A 23,125-nucleotide genomic window follows, 5' to 3' on the forward strand; every position below is an offset into this window, starting at 1 on the left:
AATAAACCTAACACTAAGCCCCTGAAGATCTTCCTACCTTGTCTTCACCATCCAGGTATCACCGATCCGTCCTGGCATCCGGTGCTGAAGAGGTCCAGAAGAGGCTCCAAAGTCTTCCTCCTATCCGGCAAGAAGAGGACAGCCGGACCGGCAAACATCTTCTCCAAGCGGCATCTTCGATCTTCTTCCATCCGGTGCGGAGCGGGTCCATCTTGAAGCAGCCGACGCGGATCCATCCTCTTCTTCCGTTGTCTCCCGACGAATGACGGTTCCTTTAAGGGACGTCATCCAAGATGGCGTCCCTCGAATTCCGATTGGCTGATAGGATTCTATCAGCCAATCGGAATTAAGGTAGGAATATTCTGATTGGCTGATGGAATCAGCCAATCAGAATCAAGTTCAATCCTATTGGCTGATCCAATCAGCCAATCAGATTGAGCTCGCATTCTATTGGCTGTTCCGATCAGCCAATTTTTTAATTTGTTATTTTATTAGGGGGCTTAGAGTAGGTGTAATTAGTTTAAAATTGTTGTAATATTTTTCAAATGTTGGTAAATATTTTTTTATTTTTTGTAACTTAGTTCTTTTTTATTTTTTGTACTTTAGTTAGTTTATGTAATTGTAGTTATTTGTAGCAATTGTATTTAATTTATTTATTGATAGTGTAGTGTTAGGTTAATTGTAGGTAATTGTAGGTAGTTTATTTAATTAATTTATTGATAGGGTAGTGTTAGGTTTAATTATAACTTAGGTTAGGATTTATTTTACAGGTAAATTTGTTATTATTTTAACTAGGTAACTATTAAATAGTTCTTAACTATTTAATAGCTATTGTACCTGGTTAAAATAATTACAAAGTTACCTGTAAAATAAATATTAATCCTAAAATAGCTATAATATAATTATAATTTATATTGTAGCTATATTAGGATGTATTTTACAGGTAAGTATTTAGCTTTAAATAGGAATAATTTATTTAATAAGAGTTAATTAATTTCGTTAGATTTAAATTATATTTAAGTTAGGGGGGTGTTAGTGTTAGGGTTAGACTTAGCTTTAGGGGTTAATCCATTTATTATAGTAGCGATGAGCTCCGGTCGTCAGATTAGGGGTTAATAATTGAAGTTAGGTGTCGGCGATGTTAGGAAGGGCAGATTAGGGGTTAATACTATTTATGATAGGGTTAGTGAGGCGGGTTAGGGGTTAATACATTTATTATAGTAGCGGTGCGGTCCGCTCGGCAGATTAGGGGTTAATAAGTGTAGGCAGGTGGAGGCGACGTTGAGGGGTTAATAAATATAATATAGGGGTCGGCGGTGTTAGGGGCAGCAGATTAGGGGTACATAGGGATAATGTAAATTGCGGCTGTTTACGGAGCGGCAGATTAGGGGTTAATAATATAATGCAGGTGTCAGCGATAGCGGGGGCGGCAGATTAGGGGTTAATAAGTGTAAGGTTAGGGGTGTTTAGACTCGGGGTACATGTTAGGGTGTTAGGTGCAGACGTAGGAAGTGTTTCCCCATAGGAAACAATGGGGCTGCGTTAGGAGCTGAACGCTGCTTTTTTGCAGGTGTTAGTTTTTTTTTCAGCTCAAACAGCCCCATTGTTTCCTATGTGAGAATCGTGCAAGAGCACGTTTTTGAGGCTGGCCGCGTCCGTAAGCAACTCTGGTATCGAGAGTTGCATTTGCGGTAAAAATGCTCTACGCTCCTTTTTTGGAGCCTAACGCAGCATTTTTTTGAACTCTCGATACCAGAGTTAATTTTATGGTGCGGCCAGAAAAAAGCCAGCGGAGCGTTAACAGCCCATCTACCGCCAAACTCCAAATCTAGGCCATAGAATGTAAAGGGATGAATTTGAATAAGAATATGTAGTGGTTTCATCATAAAATTCAACTATTATACAACTATAGCATAAAAGTTAACAATTCAACATTTGTTTATACATACATTCATAATTGTTGTTTGTAATATATTTCATAAAAATACCTTGATTTTCACACAAAGATAGAGGGCTAGATTACAAATGGTGGGCTAATGTCGTGTCTGCCCTAACTTGAGCTCATATTACAATTTGAAAGTAAACACAAGCATAAACTAAATTTGGGCTCGCCTGGTAAGCACAACTGAAGTCCTCGCGTAAAAGGTTAGGGCTATAAAAACGTTGCACCAAACTCAACATACATACATTAAAATAAAGTGTTACACTCATGTGTATGCTATCTAATAACAATATTCCTAGAAATATTAAAAGGCATATGTTATATGACAAGGTATTTGAATGGAAAGGGCTACATTCTATATATGTGGTAGGCAAATAGTAATTTCAGGCAAATAACTTTTGTCTAGGCGAATAGTTTTTGAAACTTTGTTTAAGCTTTAAAAACCATTTGCCTAGGCAAAAGCCTTTTGTCTAACTACTTTTCAGGCAAATCATTTTCAGAAAGTCAAATTATTCAGAAAGTCAAATTATTCAGAAAGTCAAATTATTCAGAAAGTCAAATTATTCAGAAAGTCAAATTATTCAGAAAGTCAAATTATTCAGAAAGTCAAATTATTCAGAAAGTCAAATAAGCTTTGCACAGTTCTCAAAGCCAAGGCACCCTGGAAAAGTGGCCTCTGCTCACCAATAGGGTCCCAGGCACCTTGAGAAAGTGGCCTCTGCTTGCCAATAAGTTCCTAAGACCTCCTGAGAAAATGTCCCCTGCTTGCCAATAGGCTCCAAGGAACCGGAAAAGTGGCCCTTGCTTGCAAAAAGTGGCCCCTGTTTGCCAATAGACTCCCATATACCCCAGAAAAGTGGCCCCTGCTTGTCAATAGGCTCCCAATTTACTTGGGAAAGTCACCTCTGCTTGCCAATATGCTCCCAAACACCCTCCGAAAGTAGCCCCTGCTCCCCAATAGGCTCCCAGCCCTCCTGGGAAAGTTGCCTCTGCATGCCAATATGTTACAAGGCTCCCTGGGAAAGTGTCCCCTGTAGCCAATAGGCTCCTAGGTGATCTGGAAAAGTGACCCATGCTCGCCAGGACCTTCGGGAAAGAGGACCCTGCTTACCAATAGATTCCCAGACAACCCTGGAAAGTGGCCCCTGTTTGCAAAATCACTTAATAGCATGCCACTTAATCTGTCCCAGAACCTTCTAAATGGTTCAACACAAATGTACAAAGCTTTTTCATAATTTTCATGCAAATATACAAGCTATTAATTTTCACACAAATCAGTCCATTTATTAAAGCTTGAAAAAGAAGAAGTCAGCGTATATGAGAACACATCACTTCAAGACCTCCGAATTAGTGTCTAACGCCAAAATGTATCAGAATTAGCTCCGGATATCTTCTTGTCAAATTAGGCCTGATAGATGGAGAAGCGACACATACATTCTAAAAGTTGTTCCAGCATGCAGTGTGACATATATAAAAGTGGGTGCAAGTACATTTCAATTTTTATTTTGTTTTGTGTCACAAAATGCTTATTAGAAGTCCAATTATGGCAGCTGCTGGACGCACTAAATCTAGCCATAATATGCAATTCTTCTACCAGCAGAATGTAGTTTCAGTAGGCCATATACTGCAGTCATATGACTACATAATTAGAAAAGGGGCCAACCAAATCTCAGGTGTGCGTAAAAAGGAGCTCTGGAACAAAATAAGTGAAGAAGTGTCGCTCAAGGAATTGTTCCCAAATATATAAATTCCTGTAAAAAGTGTTTTTCTGACATCAAGAGGATTGTGAAAGGGAGGCTGTCAAGAAAAAAAAAACAGACAGCACACAGTACTGGTGGCGGCCCATGACATGCTGCACATCATAACCGTTGCAAAATCTCACGGTCTGTTACAGCTTCAAGACAATTTCCAAAGAAGGAACAGCACCACAACGACTGTAGTTCAAAGTAGTTTTATTGGGACATCAACAGATACACAGCACGACGTTTCGGTCAAAAGACCTTAATCATGTGAGATACAAACAAGGCCTAACAACCACACCTATATACCCAACTGGGGAGGAGACTATTACCTATTACAGGTGTATATTAATTATTATTAGCAATCAGATGCAAACATTCAAAAATTCACAGCTCCATCTAGTGGTGAGAAAAGGCCATCACGTCTAATACTCAGAGACCTAGAAGAATATAAATAAATTATTTGTAACACAATGCTTAGCATTAAGTTTTATACACATTAACACAAACTATTTACATTGTAAGTACAGATTTAGGAAAATATCTAGGCATAAATCACAAGGTAACACTCCAGTCTATTTCTTTGTTCATACCAAGTGGAGCCAGAGATTGCAAAGTGTAGATCCAAAATGTTTCTCTACACTTTAACATTCTCTGTCTATCACCCCCCTTCCTAGGTTTTTTTAATTTGTTCAATTATTTGATATCTGAGTTGGGATATATTGTGTCCTGCTTGTAAGAAGTGGTTAGAGACAGGAGCATCCCTATTGCCACAACGTATATTAGATTTATGTTCATTGATCCTGTCTCTAACCCTTCTGGTAGATTCTCCAATATAAATTTTCAAACAAGGACACTTAATGAGGTATATAATGTACTCAGAATTACAAGTAAAATAACCTGGAATTCTATACTTTCTCCCATTAAGGGGATGTAAAAAGTGATCTCCTTTTATGATGTTGCTACAATTGCAGCATCCCAAACAGGGAAAACAGGCTACTTTAGGGGTAGACAAAAAAAGTTTGAACATTTTTCTTCTTGGACCCTACATCAGCTTTAATAAGAACATCTTTTATGTTCTTACACCGCCGGTAGGCGGGCATGGGTACCTCCTGAAATTCAACAATGTTAGGGTTCAAATCCCTTAATATAGACCAGTGTTTCCTAATGATCTTAGTTATTTTATCACTCAAAGGGTTAAACTGAGATACAAAAATCATTCGCTTATCCTTATCTTTATCTTTCCTCTTTTTATTACTATAGTCACCCTTTAAGATAGATGTCCTAGACACATTCCCAATCTCTCTAATCTGTTGTTCAACTAGTGGCTTTGGATAACCTCTTTGTAAGAAGAGGTTACCCATTTCCTTTAATCTGGTCTGTGCCAAGACCTCAGACACAATCTTTTTTACCCTGAGCAGTTGACTTTTAAGGAGGCTATTGATCAAAGGAGGATAGTGAGCACTCTCGTATTTTAACAGACTGTTTCTGTGACTATCTTTCCTATAAAAGTCAACTAGCAATTTCCCATCTTTTTTATACACAGTTGTGTCAAGGAAATCTATCAATTCCTCACTACTCACTAGTTTTAATTTAATGTGTCTGGTAGAGATATTTAGGTCAGCTACAAATCCAAGTAAGGAGTCCATGTCGCCCCCCCATATGCCAAATATGTCGTCTATATATCTAAACCAGCATATCCTATGTTGTAGGAATGCTCTGTGGGTATATACAAACCTCTCCTTATAGATATTCATGAAGACATTGGCATATGTGGGGGCGACATTGGACCCCATTGCAGTGCCTTGGCATTGGATGTAAAATGAATCCTGAAAGAGGAAAGAATTGCAGTAGAGGACCATTTGTAACAATTCTAGGATAAATTCACACTGAAAATCAGTAAAACTATTGCTAGTGAAAATAGCTTGTCTCATAGCTCCTAGCCCACTCTCATGTGTGATTGATGTGTACAAAGATGTGACATCTAAGGAAAAGATAATTGATTTATCACATTGTAATTCCAAAGATTCCAGTTTTGCTATAAAATCACCTGTGTCCTTAATATACGACATAGATTGTACAGCAAAGGGTCTCAAGATTTTATCTAAATATTTAGAAACATTGGTTAGTTGGTACTAGCCACAATAGGGCGTCCTGGAGGGGTTTGTCTGTTCTTGTGGATATTAGGCAGTGTGTAAAGGACTGGTATAGAAAATGTCTCTGGAACAATAAACTTTTGTTCTTTTAAAGTTATCAGTCCATTACACACTGCCCTATTGATGCAATTCCCAAGATCCCTTTTAATCATAAAAGAAGGGTCATACTCCAATAGTTTATATACCTCTTGGTCCTGAAGTTCTAATTCTATTTCCCTTATATAATTTGACCTATCCAGCACTACAGTGGCTCTGCCCTTATCGGCAGGCTTGCAAATGATAGTTTTATTAGATTTAAGGTTAGATAATGCCAGCCTTTCCTCTTTAGTAAAATTTCCTTGAACACCCTTTTTGTATATAGGAGATTTATTATATTTACCTTTTAACACATCAATATCTTTAAGGACTAGTTGTATAAATGTTTCAATGCTGTTGTTATATACACTAGGTGTAAACAAACTCTTATTTCTCAGATTTAATACATCCAGCAAAAGATTATTATTACCCAATAGTGAATTGCCTTCCCCTATAGGGTTAACAGTGGTTTTGTCATGATTTGAAAAAAATGCCTTTAACTTTATATTTCTAAAAAAGGCATGCAAGTCCCTCTGCAAGGAAAAAAAGTCACATCGTGTTATAGGGCAAAAAGACAGCCCTTTCTGCAATACCTCTTTCTCAATGTCTGTTAATTCATGGCTCGAGATGTTCACCGTTAGTTGCGGATGTTCCTGCTCCGGGTTACCCTCTGTGACTTGGAGACTTTTCGAACCGTATCCGTCTTGTTTGCGGCGATGTTTTCTGCCGCCTCTCCTCCACTTCCTCCTGAGTCCCCCGAGGAGTCGTTTGCTGATGACGACGGGCTTACGTTTGCAGCGCTGTCTACGCCATCTATTGGAGCCCGGTTTCTTCCTGTTATCATCTTGGGTCCAGCGGTATACATTACCACTTCTATAATCTTCTTCGTCTCTTTGGAATTTTTGCCTCTTCCTATTTTCGATTGTAGATTTTAATTCTGCAATTGATGTTTTCACAGATGTCAGCAGTTTGTTAAGGTCATCCATCGATAATGACGACTTCAGGGTTTTCTCCAAGCGTGTCAACTCCTGCTTCTGGGCATCCAGGTCCCGTTGCAGATACCCAACCGAATGAGCACTTGTTAAGCACATAAGTAAATTTTTCACAGTACTCCTTATTTTCATGCATGAGAGTGGGTCTCACATTCATGCGCAAGCCTCTGGGTTCAAGACCACAATGGTGCAAAAACAATCTTGGCACCCTTACACATTGTCTTTGCTGGATAATCTCTTCCTTTTGCTGTAAAGCAAGACGTTGTCTTTGGCACCTTCTAAGAAGAAGGGTTGTTGCAACTGTAAATAACAATACTTCTAACCCAAAGAAAATGTATATTAAGACTTCCAGACTGCCTATTGTTTCCCTGGTATTTGAATGCATACATGTTTGGAATACACATGCATATATACATCTATAACATGTAACATTTGGCTCATGTGGACTTCCAGACTATTGTTTTCTATGGAGTTCGTGATAAAGGCGATACACATTTGCTATCTGGGCATTTTTAGATGAGACTTCCAGACTACACAGTGTGATATCTGTAAGATTACAAGTGACTCTGTAACAGTTATGCATGAGCGAAGGGGTTTATCACCGCTGTTCAAATGCGATCGCTTTAGCGTAATTGAAGTTAGAGCCCGACGGGTTAACGGGTTTTATTTATATATATATATATATATATATATATATATATAAAGCTGAAACAAAAAAGAAAAGAAGGGAAGAGATTATTGTATAAGTGCTTCATCCTATATTGTAGCTATCTTAGGGTTTATTTTACAGGTAAGTATTCAGTTTTAAATAGGAATAATTTATTAAAGTATAGTGTAGTGTTAGGTGTAATTATACCTTAGGTTAGGATTTATTTTACAGGTAAATTTCAGTTTATTTTAGCTAGGTAAGCTATTAAATAGTTAATAACTATTTAATAGCTATTGTACCTAGTTAAAATAAATTGAAATTTGCCTGTAAAATAAAAATAAATCCTAAGATAGCTAGAATATAATTATTATTTATATTGTAGCTATATTAGGGTTTATTTTAAAGGTAAGTATTTAGTTTTAAATAGGATTAATTTAGTTAATAATAGAAATATTATTTAGATTTATTTAATTAATATTTAAGTTAGGGGGGCGTTAGGGTTAGGGTTAGACTTAGGTTTAGGGGTTAATAATTTTATTACAGTGGCGGCGGTGTAGTGGGGGGCAGGATAGGGGTTAATAAATTTATTATAGGTGACGACGGTGTAGGGGGGGCAGGATAGGGGTTAATAAATGTATTATAGGTGACGACGGTGTAGGGGGGCAGGATAGGGGTTAATAGGTTTAATATAGGTTGCGGCGGGTTCAGGGAGCGGCGATTTAGGGGTTAAACTATTTATTTAGTTGCGGCGAGGTGCGGGATCAGCAGGATAGGGGTTAATAATTTTATTATAGAGGGCGACGGTGTAGGGGGGGCAGGATAGGGGTTACTAGGTATACTGTAGGTGGCAGCGGTGTCCGGGAGCGGCGGTTTAGGGGTTAATACATTTATAAGAGTTGCGGCAGGGTCTAGGAGCGGCGGTTTAGGGGTTAATACATTTATAAGAGTTGTGGCAGGGTCTAGGAGCGGCGGTTTAGGGGTTAGTAACTTTATTGAGTTGCGGAGGGCTCCGGGGGCGCCGGTATAGGGATAGTACAGTGTAGTTTAGTGTGGGTGCTTAGTGACAGGCTAGCAATAAAGCTGGGAAAAAGCCGAAGGGCAGCGAGATCGGATGAGTGATAATTCTCACAGTCCGCTGCTCATCGCCCCGCAGCTTTTTGACAGCTTTTTTTGATAACTTAGGCAAACGTATTCAAGGTCCGCGGCGGCGAAGGTAGGCGAGCTTAGGCGGGTGTATTGGGCCGGCGAAGTCAGAAAAGTAGACGGCTTGATAACTACCCCCCTAGCTCTCAAGTTGCAATAACCCATCACGCATTAAATTCAATTGCTTGACCCAACACGTTTACTTTCAACTAATAATACGCAAGTTATTTCTGTTGTGTGCAAAAAGCCGGGAAAAAACGATATCACTCGAGTGCTACAATTACCTCACCACTTGTAATCTAGTCCAAAGTAAATAATTTCAAGAAGTGATAGAATTGAAATGTAATAAATCCATTTGAAAAGAATGTGTCTTGCTTCATTTCATGTTTACCATGATATTCGAGGATGTAGGGTAATATTTCTAATATCTAAAATAATTCTAATATGTACACTATATTTATACACTTTTATAATTTTCTATTCTGTTTTTTCTTAGTGTGGACTCCTATTACAAGTCCAAAGTTACTGTTTTATCGTTCAAACAATAGTCTAGGGCACACTAACAGCATAAGATAGCACTTGTGCACTAAATTCCTCACCACTATCGGGGCATATTGCTCAAGCTCTGTGCCAAGGGTGCGCTAACCTGATGGTGGGCAAGTGGTGGAGTTATTTAGCTAGTTCTGTGTTATACTATTAAAAATAATGGTTTATTTAGGTCTTAAAAAAACGCTAAATTTAACAGAGTATTTTGGATTGCACTCAAGCGCAACATTTAACTTACTACTTGTATTATGAGAGCAATGATACATTAAAAGTATGGTACGCTATTAAGATGCTTTGTATAGAATATTGAACCATAGACTTGTCATGATACATAATAAAAAGGGACAGTCTACACCAGAATTGTTATTGTTTAAAAAGATAGATAATCCCTTTATTACCTATTGTTAGTTTTGCATAACCAACACAGTTATATAAATACACTTTTTACCTCTGTTATTACCTTGTATCTAAGCCTCTGCAAACTGCCCCCTTATTTCAGTTCTTTTGACAAACATCCATTTTAGCCAATCAGAACTGACTCCCTGGAACTCCACGTGCGTGAGCACAGTGTTATCCATATGACACACATGAACTAACACCCTCTAGTGGTGAAAAACTGTAAAAATGCCCTGAGAGAAGAGGCGGCCTTCAAGGACTTCGAAATTAGCATATGAACCTCCTAGGTTTAGCTTTCAACTAAGAATACCAAGAGAACAAAGATACATTTGTAATAAAAGTAAATTGGAAAATTGTTTAAAATTGCATTCTCTATCTGAATCAAGAAAGTTTATTTTGGATTAGACTATCCCTTTGAGATATGTAGCTAAAACAATGTAATGATTGATTTTCAAGGGACATAACATGTATTGGTGCTCTTGAGCCTACCTAGGTATGCATTTCAACAAAGAATACCAAGAGAACAAAGTACATTTGCTAATAGACCTAAACTGAAAAGTATCTTAAAATGTCATATTCTATTTGAACCATAAAAGTTTAATTTTGACTTTCATCTCTGTTAAAGCTTAACGTTTGTGGCTGGTTAATGTCTTTTCCTGAAATATTTACAATAATATTTACTAACAAGTTTACCTGTGAATGAAATATTGGTGGATTATCCCATTTGGCTTTAGAGGTGGAGCCCATTGCACCTTAACAGTTTTGGGTCCAAGTGCCATAACATGTGGGAGGTTAAGGTCCTCCGGAATTGCTTCAACAGTTCTGGCACACACATTATCACTTACACCACAACTACCTATAAAAATAGAGGATAAACACATAATATACAAAAGTAATGTTGGTACCATTTATTCTTGCTTTTATACTATATATAAATAAAAAGGTTTCCAATGAATTGAGTAGAAATATAAAAATAGAGATGGTACTAAAAAACATTTTGTTAGCTTAAGCTCAAGGTTAATAGAGTGTTTATGTTTAGTGACCACTCTTAATGATGTCAACAAGCCGTAGAAAGGGTATAAATATTACTTCCCTGGCTCCAAAGGGATGCAGAGAATACATATCAAGATTATTTGGTTGCTGACAAGGTCATTGTTGGCACGTAAAACTCTTTGCAAGATTTTTCTTTCTTTTATTAGGCAAACATAATCAACTGTTAACTATTAATATTTTGGATTATAATGAACTTTTGTCCTGTTTGAAACTTTTTACTGCATATTCGAAAAATAATGATATGCTTCTTTGAATTAAATTCTCTCAGGACATTTCTTATAGATATTTGTTTATATATTACATTATACTCTGTATTTCTTTTATAAGTGAGACATTTTTGCCTAAACAAAATTGGAGGTTAGTTCCAGAAATCTAAATTTCAGAATAACTTTTCTCTAAGATATTATAAAATATAAAAAGTGCAAACTGCTACCGTATTATGTTAACTATATAAAAAACATATGTTACTACACCTTACATTATTTTGGTTTTTAGAGAGAAGTTTTGTAATTCCATATTGGTATTTGATGGGGTTTTTTAAAGAAAAAAAAGAGATTTAAAGAAAAAAAAAGAGAAAGCTGATAATATGGATATTGTTTGAGTTGTGTCCTTGTCATAGTATAATTCAGAATAAATATTCTATTATAAGCACCATTTTACCCAAAACTCCAGATTCTACTATCAAATTAAGGCCATATTATGGCCCTTTAAGGATTTCAATTAATACAGTTCCTGAAAAATTAAAGTAAATCCTCGCTGTATTTTTTACGTTTATTAGAGAGAAAGAGAGGGGGGGGAGCACTTTTAAATGGACATTAAGGGCTAGATTTATCAAAGCTGAGGCGGACAGGGGCGCATATACGCGCCCCTGTACGCCTCAGCTCGCCTGTGGTGGGCCAAATTACCTGCAGGTAATCACCATTGCACATGAGCGCAATTTTGCACTCGCGTGCAATCCCGCGCCCTGCCAGCACACAGCCAATCACGGGCGGGCAGGAGCTGTCAATCTCCTCGGTCGGAGTTGACCATGGAGATTGAATTTCGCCACCTTAAAGGTGGCAAAGAGGTTAGGGAAGCGGCGGTCTGGTGACCGCTGTTTGTTAAATTATGGCGAGCAAGTTCTTGTGAGAACTTGCAGCCGTAGGGCTTTGATAAATCGAGCCCTAAGAACCTCATGCTTCTATGTAAAAATGTGCTTTGTCCCATGCTCCCTTGAGAGGTGAAAAGGCAATAACTCTAGCCCAGGGGTCAGCAACCTTAGCTCCCCAGATGTTTCATAACTACATTTCCCATGATACTCAGCTAGCCTAAAGTGTGTCTGAGCATCGTGGGAAATGTAGTTCCAAAACATCTGGTGAGCCAAGGTTGCTGACCCCTGCTCTAGCCTACTAATGCTGCAAATTAAACAACTAGTTTGGGCAGTTTGCTAGAATTTGAAAACTTAGGATACAGATTTTGCTTTTTGGCCTGTATTGGGAGCGTGGGACAAGCTTGTTTTTTACACAACAGGAAGAGGTGGTTAATGTCCCTCCCCCACACTCCTCAGACCTTACTCTTTCATTCCATTATGCCTCTACATCTGACCCTAAATCTTACTGTCTCATGCTTCTCCTTCTCTTAATTTATGTACTATCTACATATACTGCAGATATATCTCAGGGGAGTGGGAGCCTCATTCAGCCTTCAGGCTCGACGGAAACACAAGTTATGAAGCAGCGGTCTAAAGACCGCTGCTCCATAACCTGTCCGCCTAATCTGAGGCCGTGGACAGACATCGCCAGAAATCAACCCGATCGAATACGATCGGGTTGATTGACAACCCCTGCTAGCGGCTGATTGGCCGCAAATCTGCAGGGGGCGGAATTGCACCAGCAGTTCACAAGAACTGCTGATGCACTGATAAATGCCAAGAGCATATGCTGTCAGCATTTATCGATGTGCAGCGGACATGATCTGCAATATCGGATCATGTCCGCTAGCACAATAATAATTTGACCCCAATGCCTTTACATGAAGAGCCACAATAGATTTTCTTCAGTTACTGGGTACATGCAGTTACCACTGCAAGCCAGCAAAGACCAGTGCATTTTGTTTATATAAAGTGTAGGAAGAACTTTAGCCTTATGCTGAAAAATATTGTTATACATAAAAAATACATCATTTAATGTACTAAGATCCCACAGATTTCTTATATATTTGATTACCTCCAATATGAATGTTTGCAAAACCATATGACTTACCATTCTGGCATGCTTGTAGTCTTATATTATATTGAGTATATGGATTTAAATCTTCTAAGATAATAAAGTGCTCTTCCCCAGCAGCATAAACTTGTGAATCAGTTGCACAAGCATTCAACAAAATGTTATATTTCAAATTTACTTTGGCATCAAATGTACCTAAAGGAAAAAAAAGGAAGATATGTAAAATATTTCAGTAACACGACTAAAAGTAACTTTTTTTTACATTTTTGATTTAATGAATATTAAACTAAGGATAACAGTAATTCATATAAAGAACAGTTTTTTAGTAGGAGCTTTGTGGATGAATTATAAGGATTTGATGCATGTTAAAGGGACACTCAAGTCAAAAGAAAACGTTTTATGATTCAGATAGGGCATGCATTTTTAAACAACTTTCCAATTTAGTTTTATCATCACATTTGCCTTGTTTTCTTGGTATTCTTTGTTGAAAGCTAAACCTAGGAAGGCTCAAATGCTAATTTTGGAGCCTCTTATCAGGCCGCATCTTAAAGCTACACATCGCTAGCTCATATGTGCCATATAGATAACATTATGCTAATTCCAGTGGAGTTATATATGAGTCAGCACTGATTGGCTAAAATGCAAGTTCGTCAAAAGAATTGAAATAAGGCGCAGTCTGCAGAGGCTTAGATACAAGGTGATTCGAGGTAAAAAGTATAATAATATAACCACGTTGGTTATGCAAAACTGGGGAATGGATAATAAAGAGATTACCTGTCTTTCACCTAGATAAGAAGTTTTGAGCGCTATAGGGAAAGTAAAGAATGCAACAAAAGTTGCGCAGGCGATATAGAGATTTTGAGCTCCATACCGCACCAAAAACAAGCGGTGTTTTGACGTGCTCGTGTGCGCTTTCCCCATAGACATTAATGGGGAGAGCCAGCAAAAGAAAGTCTAACACCTGCGATTGCGGAAACCAAAGCTCCGTAACGCAGCCCCATTGATGTCTTTGGGGAAAAAGAAAATACAGTTTAAACCTAACACCCTAACATAAACCCTGAGTCTAAACACCCCTAATCTGCTGCCCCTGACATTGCCGATGCCTGCCTACAGTTATTAACCCCTAATCTGCCGCTCCCAATATCGCCGCAACCTAAATAAAATTATTAACCCCTAATCTGCCGCTCCCGATATCGCTGTCATACTAAAGTTATTAACCCCTATTCCGCCACACCCCAACATCGCCGCAACTAAATAAACCTATTAACCCCTAAACCGCTAGCCCCCCACATTGCAACAACCTAAATTAAACTATATTAACCCCTAAACCTAACCCTAACGTAACCCTAACCCTAACACCCCCTAACTTTAACATAATGAAATTAGATCTAAATTAAATTTACAATTATTAACTAAATAATTCCTATTTAAAACTAAATACTTACCTGTGAAATAAAACCTAAGGTAGCTACAATATAACTAATAGTTACATTGCAGCTAGCTTAGGTTTTATTTTTATTTCACAGGTAAGTTTGTATTTATTTTAACTAGGTAGACTAGTTAGTAAATAGTTATTAACTATTTACTAACTACCTAGCTAAAATAAATAAAAACTTACCTGTGAAATAAAACCTAACCTGCCTTACACTAAAACCTAACATTACAAAAAATAAAAAAACCTACCATTACAAAAAAAACAAATGAAATTATCCAAAAAAATTAAGAATATTCCTATTCTAATACCCTTTAAAAAAAAAAAAAAAAAAAAAAACACCCCAAATAAAAAAGCCTAATCTAGAATAAACTACCAGGGGCCCTTAAAAGGTTAAACAGCTCTTTTGTTCCAAAAAAAATACAAACACCCCCTAACACTATACAAACCCCCACCCCCAAACTACCAAGGGCCCTTAAAAGGGCCTTTTGTAGGGCATTGCCCTGAGTTACACTTTAAATCAAAACAAAACAAAAAAACATAATTTATGCTTACCTGATAAATTTATTTCTCTTGTAGTGTATTCAGTCCACGGGTCATCCATTACTTATGGGATATATTCCCTTCCCAACAGGAAGTTGCAAGAGGATCACCCAAAGCAGAGCTGCTATATAGCTCCTCCCCTCACATGTCATATCCAGTCATTCGACCGAAACAAGACAAGAAAGGAGAAACCATAGGGTGCAGTGGTGACTGGAGTTTTAATTAAAATTTAGATCTGACTTAAAAAAGACAGGGCGGGCCGTGGACTGAATACACTACAAGAGAAATAAATTTATCAGGTAAGCATAAATTATGTTTTCTCTTGTTAAGTGTTTTCAGTCCACGGGTCATCCATTACTTATGGGATACCAATACCAAAGCTAAAGTACACGGATGAAGGGAGGGACAAGGCAGGAACTTAAACGGAAGGAACCACTGCCTGTAGAACCCTTCTCCCAAAAACAGCCTCCGAAGAAGCAAAAGTGTCAAATTTGTAAAATTTTGAAAAGGTGTGAAGCGAAGACCAAGTCGCAGCCTTGCAAATCTGTTCAACAGAGGCCTCATTCTTAAAGGCCCAGGTGGAAGCCACAGCTCTAGTGGAATGAGCTGTAATTCTTTCAGGGGGCTGCTGTCCAGCAGTCTCATAGGCTAAACGTATTATGCTACGAAGCCAAAAGGAGAGAGAGGTTGCCGAAGCTTTTTGACCTCTCCTCTGTCCAGAGTAAACGACAAACAGGGAAGAAGTTTGACGAAAATCTTTAGTTGCCTGTAAATAGAACTTCAGGGCACGGACTACGTCCAGATTATGTAAAAGTCGTTCCTTCTTTGAAGAAGGATTAGGACATAATAATGGAACAACAATCTACTGATTGATATTCCTGTTAGAAACTACCTTAGGTAAAAACCCAGGTTTAGTACGCAGAACTACCTTGTCCGAATGGAAAATCAGATAAGGAGAATCACAATGTAAGGCAGATAACTCAGAGACTCTTCGAGCCGAGGAAATAGCCATCAAAAACAGAACTTTCCAAGATAAAAGCTTAATATCAATGGAATGAAGGGGTTCAAACGGAACACCTTGAAGAACTTTAAGAACCAAGTTTAAGCTCCACGGCGGAGCAACAGTCTTAAACACAGGCTTAATCCTAGCCAAAGCCTGACAAAAAGCCTGGACGTCTGGAACTTCTGCCAGACTTTTGTGTAAAAGAATAGACAGAGCAGAAATCTGTCCCTTTAACAAACTAGCAGATAAGCCCTTTTCTAAACCCTCTTGTAGAAAGGACAATATCCTAGGAATTCTAACCTTACGCCATGAGTAACTCTTGGATTCGCACCAATATAAATATTTACGCCATATCTTATGGTAAATTTTTCTGGTAACAGGCTTCCGTGCCTGTATTAAGGTATCAATAACTGACTCTGAGAAGCCACGCTTCGATAGGATCAAGCGTTCAATCTCCATGCAGTCAGCCTCAGAGAAATTAGATTTGGATGGTTGAAAGGACCTTGTATTAGAAGGTCCTGCCTCAGAGGCAGAGACCATGGTGGACACGACGACATGTCCACTAGGTCTGCATACCAGGTCCTGCGTGGCCACGCAGGCGCTATCAGAATCACCGATGCTCTCTCCTGTTTGATCTTGGCAATCAGTCGAGGCAGCAGCGGAAACGGTGGAAACACATAAGCCTTGTTTAAAACCCAAGGGACTGCTAGAGCATCTATCAGCGCCGCTCCCGGGTCCCTGGACCTGGATCCGTAACGAGGAAGCTTGGCGTTCTGGCGAGACGCCATGAGATCCAATTCTGGTTTGCCCCAACGATGAACCAGCTGAACGAACACCTCCGGATGAAGTTCCCACTCCCCCGGATGAAAAGTCTGGCGACTTAGAAAGTGCGCCTCCCAGTTCTCCACGCCTGGGATGTATATCGCTGACAGGTGGCAAGAGTGAGACTCTGCCCAGCAAATTATCCTTGAGACTTCTAACATCGCTAGGGAACTCCTGGTTCCCCCTTGATGGTTGATGTAAGCCACAGTCGTGATGTTGTCCGACTGAAATCTGATGAACCTCAGTGTTGCTAACTGAGGCCAAGCTAGAAGAGCATTGAATATTGCTCTTAACTCCAGAATATTTATTGGGAGGAGTGTCTCCTCCTGAGTCCACGATCCCTGAGCCTTCAGGGAATTCCAGACTACGCCCCAGCCTAGAAGGCTGGCATCTGTTGTTACAATCGTCCAATCTGGCCTGCGAAAGGTCATACCCTTGGACAGATGGACCCGAGATAGCCACCAGAGAAGAGAATCTCTGGTCTCTTGATCCAGATTTAGTAGGGGGGACAAATCTGAGTAATCCCCATTCCACTGACCTAGCATGCACAATTGCAGCGGTCTGAGATGCAGGCGCGCAAATGGCACTATGTCCATTGTCGCTACCATTAAGCCGATTACTTCCATGCACTGAGCCACTGACGGGCGTGGAATGGAATGAAGGACACGGCAAGCATTTAAAAGTTTTGATAACCTGGCCTCCGTCAGGTAAATTTTCATTTCTACAGAATCTATCAGAGTCCCTAGGAAGGAGACTCTTGTGAGTGGTGATAGAGAACTCTTTTCCACGTTCACCTTCCACCCATGCGACCTCAGAAATGCCAGAACTATCTTTGTATGAGACTTGGCAATTTGAAAGCTTGACGCCTGTATCAGGATGTCGTCTAGATACGGAGCCACCGCTATGCCTCGCGGTCTTAGAACCGCCAGAAGTGAGCCCAGAACCTTTGTAAAGATTCTCGGGGCCGTAGAATCTTTACAAAGGCAAATCTTAGGAACCGATGATGATCTTTGTGAATCGGTATGTGAAGGTAGGCATCACATGTACTGACCTTCTTGGATCATGGGTAGGATGGTCCGAATAGTTTCCATTTTGAAAGATGGAACTCTGAGGAATTTGTTTAAGATCTTTAGATCCAAAATTGGTCTGAAGGTTCCCTCTTTTTTGGGAACCACAAACAGATTTGAATAAAAACCCTGTCCTTGTTCCGTCCGCGGAACTGGATGGATCGCTCCCATAACTAGGAGGTCTTGCACACAGCGTAGGAATGCCTCTTTCTTTAATTGGTTTGCTGATAACCTTGAAAGATGAAATCTCCCTTGTGGAGGAGAAGCTTTGAAGTCCAGAAGATATCCCTGAGATATGATCTCCAACGCCCAGGGATCCTGGACATCTCTTGCCCACGCCTGGGCGAAGAGAGAAAGTCTGCCCCCCACTAGATCCGTTTCCGGATAGGGGGCCATCCCTTCATGCTGTCTTAGGGGCAGTAGTAGGTTTTCTGGCCTGCTTGCCCTTGTTCCAGGACTGGTTAGTTTTCCAGGCCTGTCTGTAACGAGCAACAGTTCCTTCCTGTTTTGGAGCGGAGGAAGTTGATGTTGCTCCTGCCTTGAAGTTTCGAAAGGCACGAAAATTAGACTGTTTGGCCTTTGATTTGGCCCTGTCCTGAGGAAGAGTATGACCCTTACCTCCAGTAATGTCAGCAATAATTTCTTTCAAGCCGGGCCCGAATAAGGTCTGCCCCTTGAAAGGAATATTAAGCAATTTAGATTTAGAAGTCACGTCAGCTGACCAGGATTTAAGCCATAGCGCTCTGCGCGCCTGGATGGTGAATCCAGAGTTCTTAGCCGTTAGTTTAGTTAAATGTACAATGGCATCAGAAACAAATGCATTAGCTAGCTTAAGTGCTTTAAGCTTGTCCATAATTTCATCCAATGGAGCTGTGTGAATGGCCTCTTCTAGAGACTCAAACCAGAATGCTGCAGCAGCAGTTACAGGCGCAATGCATGCAAGGGGCTGTAAGATAAAACCTTGTTGAACAAACATTTTCTTAAGGTAACCTTCTAATTTTTTATCCATTGGATCCGAAAAAGCACAACTATCCTCCACCGGGATAGTGGTACGCTTAGCTAAAATAGAAACTGCTCCCTCCACCTTAGGGACCGTCTGCCATAAGTCCCGTGTAGTGGCGTCTATTGGAAACATTTTCCTAAATATAGGAGGTGGGGAAAAGGGCACACCGGGTCTATCCCACTCCTTGCTAATAATTTCTGTAAGCCTTTTAGGTATAGGAAAAACATCAGTACACACCGGCACCGCATAGTATCTATCCAGCCTACATAATTTCTCTGGAATTGCAACTGTGTTACAGTCATTCAGAGCTGCTAAAACCTCCCCTAGCAATACACGGAGGTTCTCAAGCTTAAATGTAAAATTTGAGATCTCTGAATCCGGTTTCCCTGGATCAGATCCATCACCCACAGAATGAAGCTCTCCGTCCTCATGTTCTGCAAACTGTGACGCAGTATCGGACATTGCTCTCACAGCACCAGTGCGCTCTGTCCTTATCCCAGAGCAATCGCGCTTGCCTCTTAATTCTGGCAATTTAGATAATACTTCTGTCAGGGTATTATTCATAATAGTAGCCATGTCTTGTAAAGTGATTTGTATGGGCGTCTCTGATGTACTTGGCGCCACAATATCACGCGCCTCCTGAGCGGGAGGCGAAGGTACTGACACGTGAGGAGAGTTAGTCGGCATAACTTCCCCCTCGTTGTCTGGTGATAATTCCTTTACAGATAAAGACTGACCTTTATTATTTAAAGTGAAATCAATACATTTAGTACACATATTTCTATGGGGCTCCACACTGGCCTTCAAACATAGTGAACAAACAGATTCATCTGTGTCAGACATGTTTAAACAGACTAGCAATGAGACTAGCAGGCTTGGAAAACACTTTAAAATAAATTTACAAGCAATATAGAAAACGCTACTGCGCCTTTAAGAAACCCAAAAAACTGTCACAGTTGAAATAACAATGAACCCAATCAGTTATAGCAACCAAATTTTCACAGTAAATGTATTAAGTTAGCAGAGCATTGCACCCACTTGCAAATGGATGATTAACCCCTTAATACCCAAAACGGATAATCAATAGAGAAAAAAACGTTTTTTTAACACAGTCAAACACACTGTCACAGGTCTGCTGTGACCGATTACCTCCCTCAAAATGACTTTTGAAGTCCCTTGAGCGCTAAAATAGGCCCCTACCACTCATTATTACAACAGTGGGAGCCTCAGTTAACTGTTTCTATGCAGAAATATAAGTCAGCCCTGTGGAAAAATTCATGCCCCAATAAGTTTTATCACCAATGTACCTCACAAAAACGATTAAACATGCCAGCAAACGTTTTAAACATCCTTTTTTAAAGAGTATGTATCTCTATTGATAAGCCTGATACCAGTCCTTCTACTGCATTTAAGGCTTATTACATTACTTCAGTATTAGTAGCATTTTCTTAGTCAAATTCCATTCCTTAGAAAATTACTTTACTGCATATACATTAATCAGCCTGATACCAGTCGCTTTCACTGCATTTAAGGCTTTACTTACATTACATCGGTATCAGCAGTATTTTCTTAGTCAATTCCATTCCTTAGAAAAATATTTTACTGCACATACCTTATTTGCAGGAGACCCCGCACGCTATTCCCTTTCTGAAGTTACCCCACTCCTCAGAATGTGCGAGAACAGCCAGTGGATCTTAGTTACTTCTGCTAAGATCATAGAAAACGCAGGCAGATTCTTCTTCCAAATACTGCCTGAGAAAAAAACAGCACACTCCGGTGCCATTTAAAAATAACAAACTTTTGATTGAAGCAATAATTAAGTATAAAACACCACACTCCTCTCACGACCTCCATCTATGTTGAGGGTTGCAAGAGAATGACTGGGTATGACATGTGAGGGGAGGAGCTATATAGCAGCTCTGCTTTGGGTGATCCTCTTGCAACTTCCTGTTGGGAAGGGAATATATCCCATAAGTAATGGATGACCCGTGGACTGAATACACTTAACAAGAGAAAAACACCCCAAATAAAAAAGCCTAATCTAGAATAAACTACCAAGGGCCCTTAAAAGGGCATTTTGTAGGGCATTGACCTGAGTTAAACAGCTCTTATGCTCCCCCAAAAAATACACCCCCCCTAACACTATACAAACCCCCACCCCCATGCCCCAAACTACAAAGGGCCTTTAAAAGGGCATTTTGGGGGGCCCTTATAAGGGCCTTTTGTAGGGCATTGCCCTAAGTTAAAAAGCTCTTTTGCTAAAAAAAGAAAACACACCCATAAAAAAACACACCCCAAAATAAAAAACCTAATCTAGAATAAACTACCAATGGCCCTTAAAAGGGTATTTTGTAGGGCATTGCCCTAAAGATAGCAGCTCTTTTAGTGAAAAAAAATTACAAAGACCCACTAACATTACAAACCCCCACCCCCTAAACCCACAAAATAAAAAAAAAAATATCTAAAAAACCTAAGCTACCCAATGTCCTGAAAAGGGCATTTGTATGGGCATTGCCCTTAAAAGGGCATTTAGCTATTTTACTGCCCAGACCCTAAACTAAAAAAAAAACCATCCAAAAAAAACTTTAAAAAGCCTAACACTAACCCCCTGATGATCCACTAACAGTTTTTGAAGTCCCACTTGAACGATATTCATCCCGGCGTTGAAGTCCTGATCCAGGTGGTGAGAAGTCTTCATCCAGACGGCCTCTTCAATCTTCATCCCGGCGGCAAAGTCCTGATCCAAGCGGCAAGAAGTCTTCATCCAGGCAGCCTCTTCAATCTTCATCCAGACGGCATCTTCTATATTGATCCCGGAGGCGCGTCCCTTGCATTGAAGATTCAGTGTACGGCGGCGACCGTATAAAGAGGATGCTCCGCTCCGGATGTCTTCAGGATGGACCCGCTCCACACCTCCGGGATCAAGATAGAAGATGCCGCCTGGATGAAAACTTCTCGCCGCTTGGATCAGAACTTCGCTGCCAGGATGAAGATTGAAGAGGCCGCCTGGATGAAGACTTCTCGCCACCTGGATCAGGACTTCAACTCTGGGATGAAGATTGTTCAAGCTGGACTTCAAACACTGTAAGCGGATCGTCAGGGGGTTAGTGTTAGGCTTTTTTAAGGGTTTTTTGGGTGGGTTTTTTTAGTTTAGGGTCTGGGCAGTAAAATAGCTAAATACCCTTCAATGCCCATAAAAATTACCTTTTCAGGGCAATGGGTAGCTTAGGTTTTTTTAGAATTAGGGTTTTTTATTTTGGGGGGTTGGCTGGGTGGTGGGTTTTACTGTTGGGGGGGTCTTTGTGTTTTTTTTACAGGTAAAAGGGCTGATATATTTGGGGCAATGCCCCACAAAAGGCCCTTTTAAGGGCCATTGACAGTTTATTGTAGGCTAGGTTTTTTTTATTTTGGGTGGGCTTTTTTATTTTGATAGGGCTATTAGATTAGGTATAGTTCTTTTTTATTTTGGATAATTTTGTTAGTTTTTTTCCGTATTTTAGTGTTTGTTATTTTTTGTAACTTAGTATTTTTTTGTTTTTTGTATTTAGATACTATTTAGATAATTTTTGGAGTAGTGTTAGGATTTTTTAATGTGCAGTTTAGTTTAATTTAATTGGTAGTTAGTTTAATTTTAGTTTAATTATTATATTAGTTTAATTGGTAGTTTAAACTTAGTTTATTTTAATTTGACAAGTTTTAATTTAATTTAAGATAGGAAAATTGTAATTTTAATATAAAGTTTGGGGGTTGTTAGGTTTAGGGGTAAATAGTTTTATTTAGTTTATTGCGATGTGGGGGCTTTCGGTTTAAGGGTTAATAGTTTAGTTTAGCATATTTTGTTATGGGGGGCTTGCGGTTTACGGGTTAATAACTATAGTATAGTTGGGGCTATGTGGGCGTACGGCAGATTAGGGGTTAATAAAATTGAAATAGTGTTTGTGATGCGGGAGGGTGGCGGTTTAGGGGTTAATAACTTTAGTATAGTGGTGAGGATGTCAGGAAGCAGCGGAATAAAGGTTAATATTTCTTGAAAGTGGCAGCGATATCGGGAGCGGCAGATTACGTCAATTTACGTGTTAAAAAATGTAATTTAGTGTTTGCGATGCGGGAGGGCCTCGGTTTAGGGGTTAATAGGTAGTTTATGGGTGTTAGTGTACTTTTTAACACATTAGTTATGAGTTTTATGTTACAGCTTTGTAGCATAAAACTCATAACTACTGACTTTAGATGGCGTTACAGATCTTGTCATTTTAGGCTGTAACGCTCGCTTTATGGACAGAACACAAAACTCATAATACCGGCGCTATGGGAATCCTATTAAAAAACTTCATTTTTACGAGTGCAGTACTGAAGTTGCGTT

At 39.5% G+C, this 23,125-nt stretch overlaps 1 protein-coding gene across 1 annotated transcript in view; it reads right to left on the reverse strand.

Annotated features, from left to right (window-relative positions):
- Positions 1 to 23,125, reverse strand: part of USH2A (usherin) — a 2,188,359-nt gene that overhangs the window by 384,703 nt on the left and 1,780,531 nt on the right. The window contains exons 67-71 of the mRNA XM_053712759.1: positions 12,932 to 13,090; positions 10,332 to 10,494; positions 6,506 to 6,989; positions 6,217 to 6,445; positions 5,419 to 5,665 (exon numbers count right to left, since the gene is read on the reverse strand). Coding sequence (XP_053568734.1) covers positions 5,419 to 5,665; positions 6,217 to 6,445; positions 6,506 to 6,989; positions 10,332 to 10,494; positions 12,932 to 13,090 — 1,282 coding nt within the window. The remainder of the gene's footprint in view (positions 1 to 5,418; positions 5,666 to 6,216; positions 6,446 to 6,505; positions 6,990 to 10,331; positions 10,495 to 12,931; positions 13,091 to 23,125) is intronic.

Source organism: Bombina bombina, chromosome 4, assembly GCF_027579735.1.
Source record: "Bombina bombina isolate aBomBom1 chromosome 4, aBomBom1.pri, whole genome shotgun sequence".
NCBI lineage: Eukaryota > Metazoa > Chordata > Amphibia > Anura > Bombinatoridae > Bombina > Bombina bombina.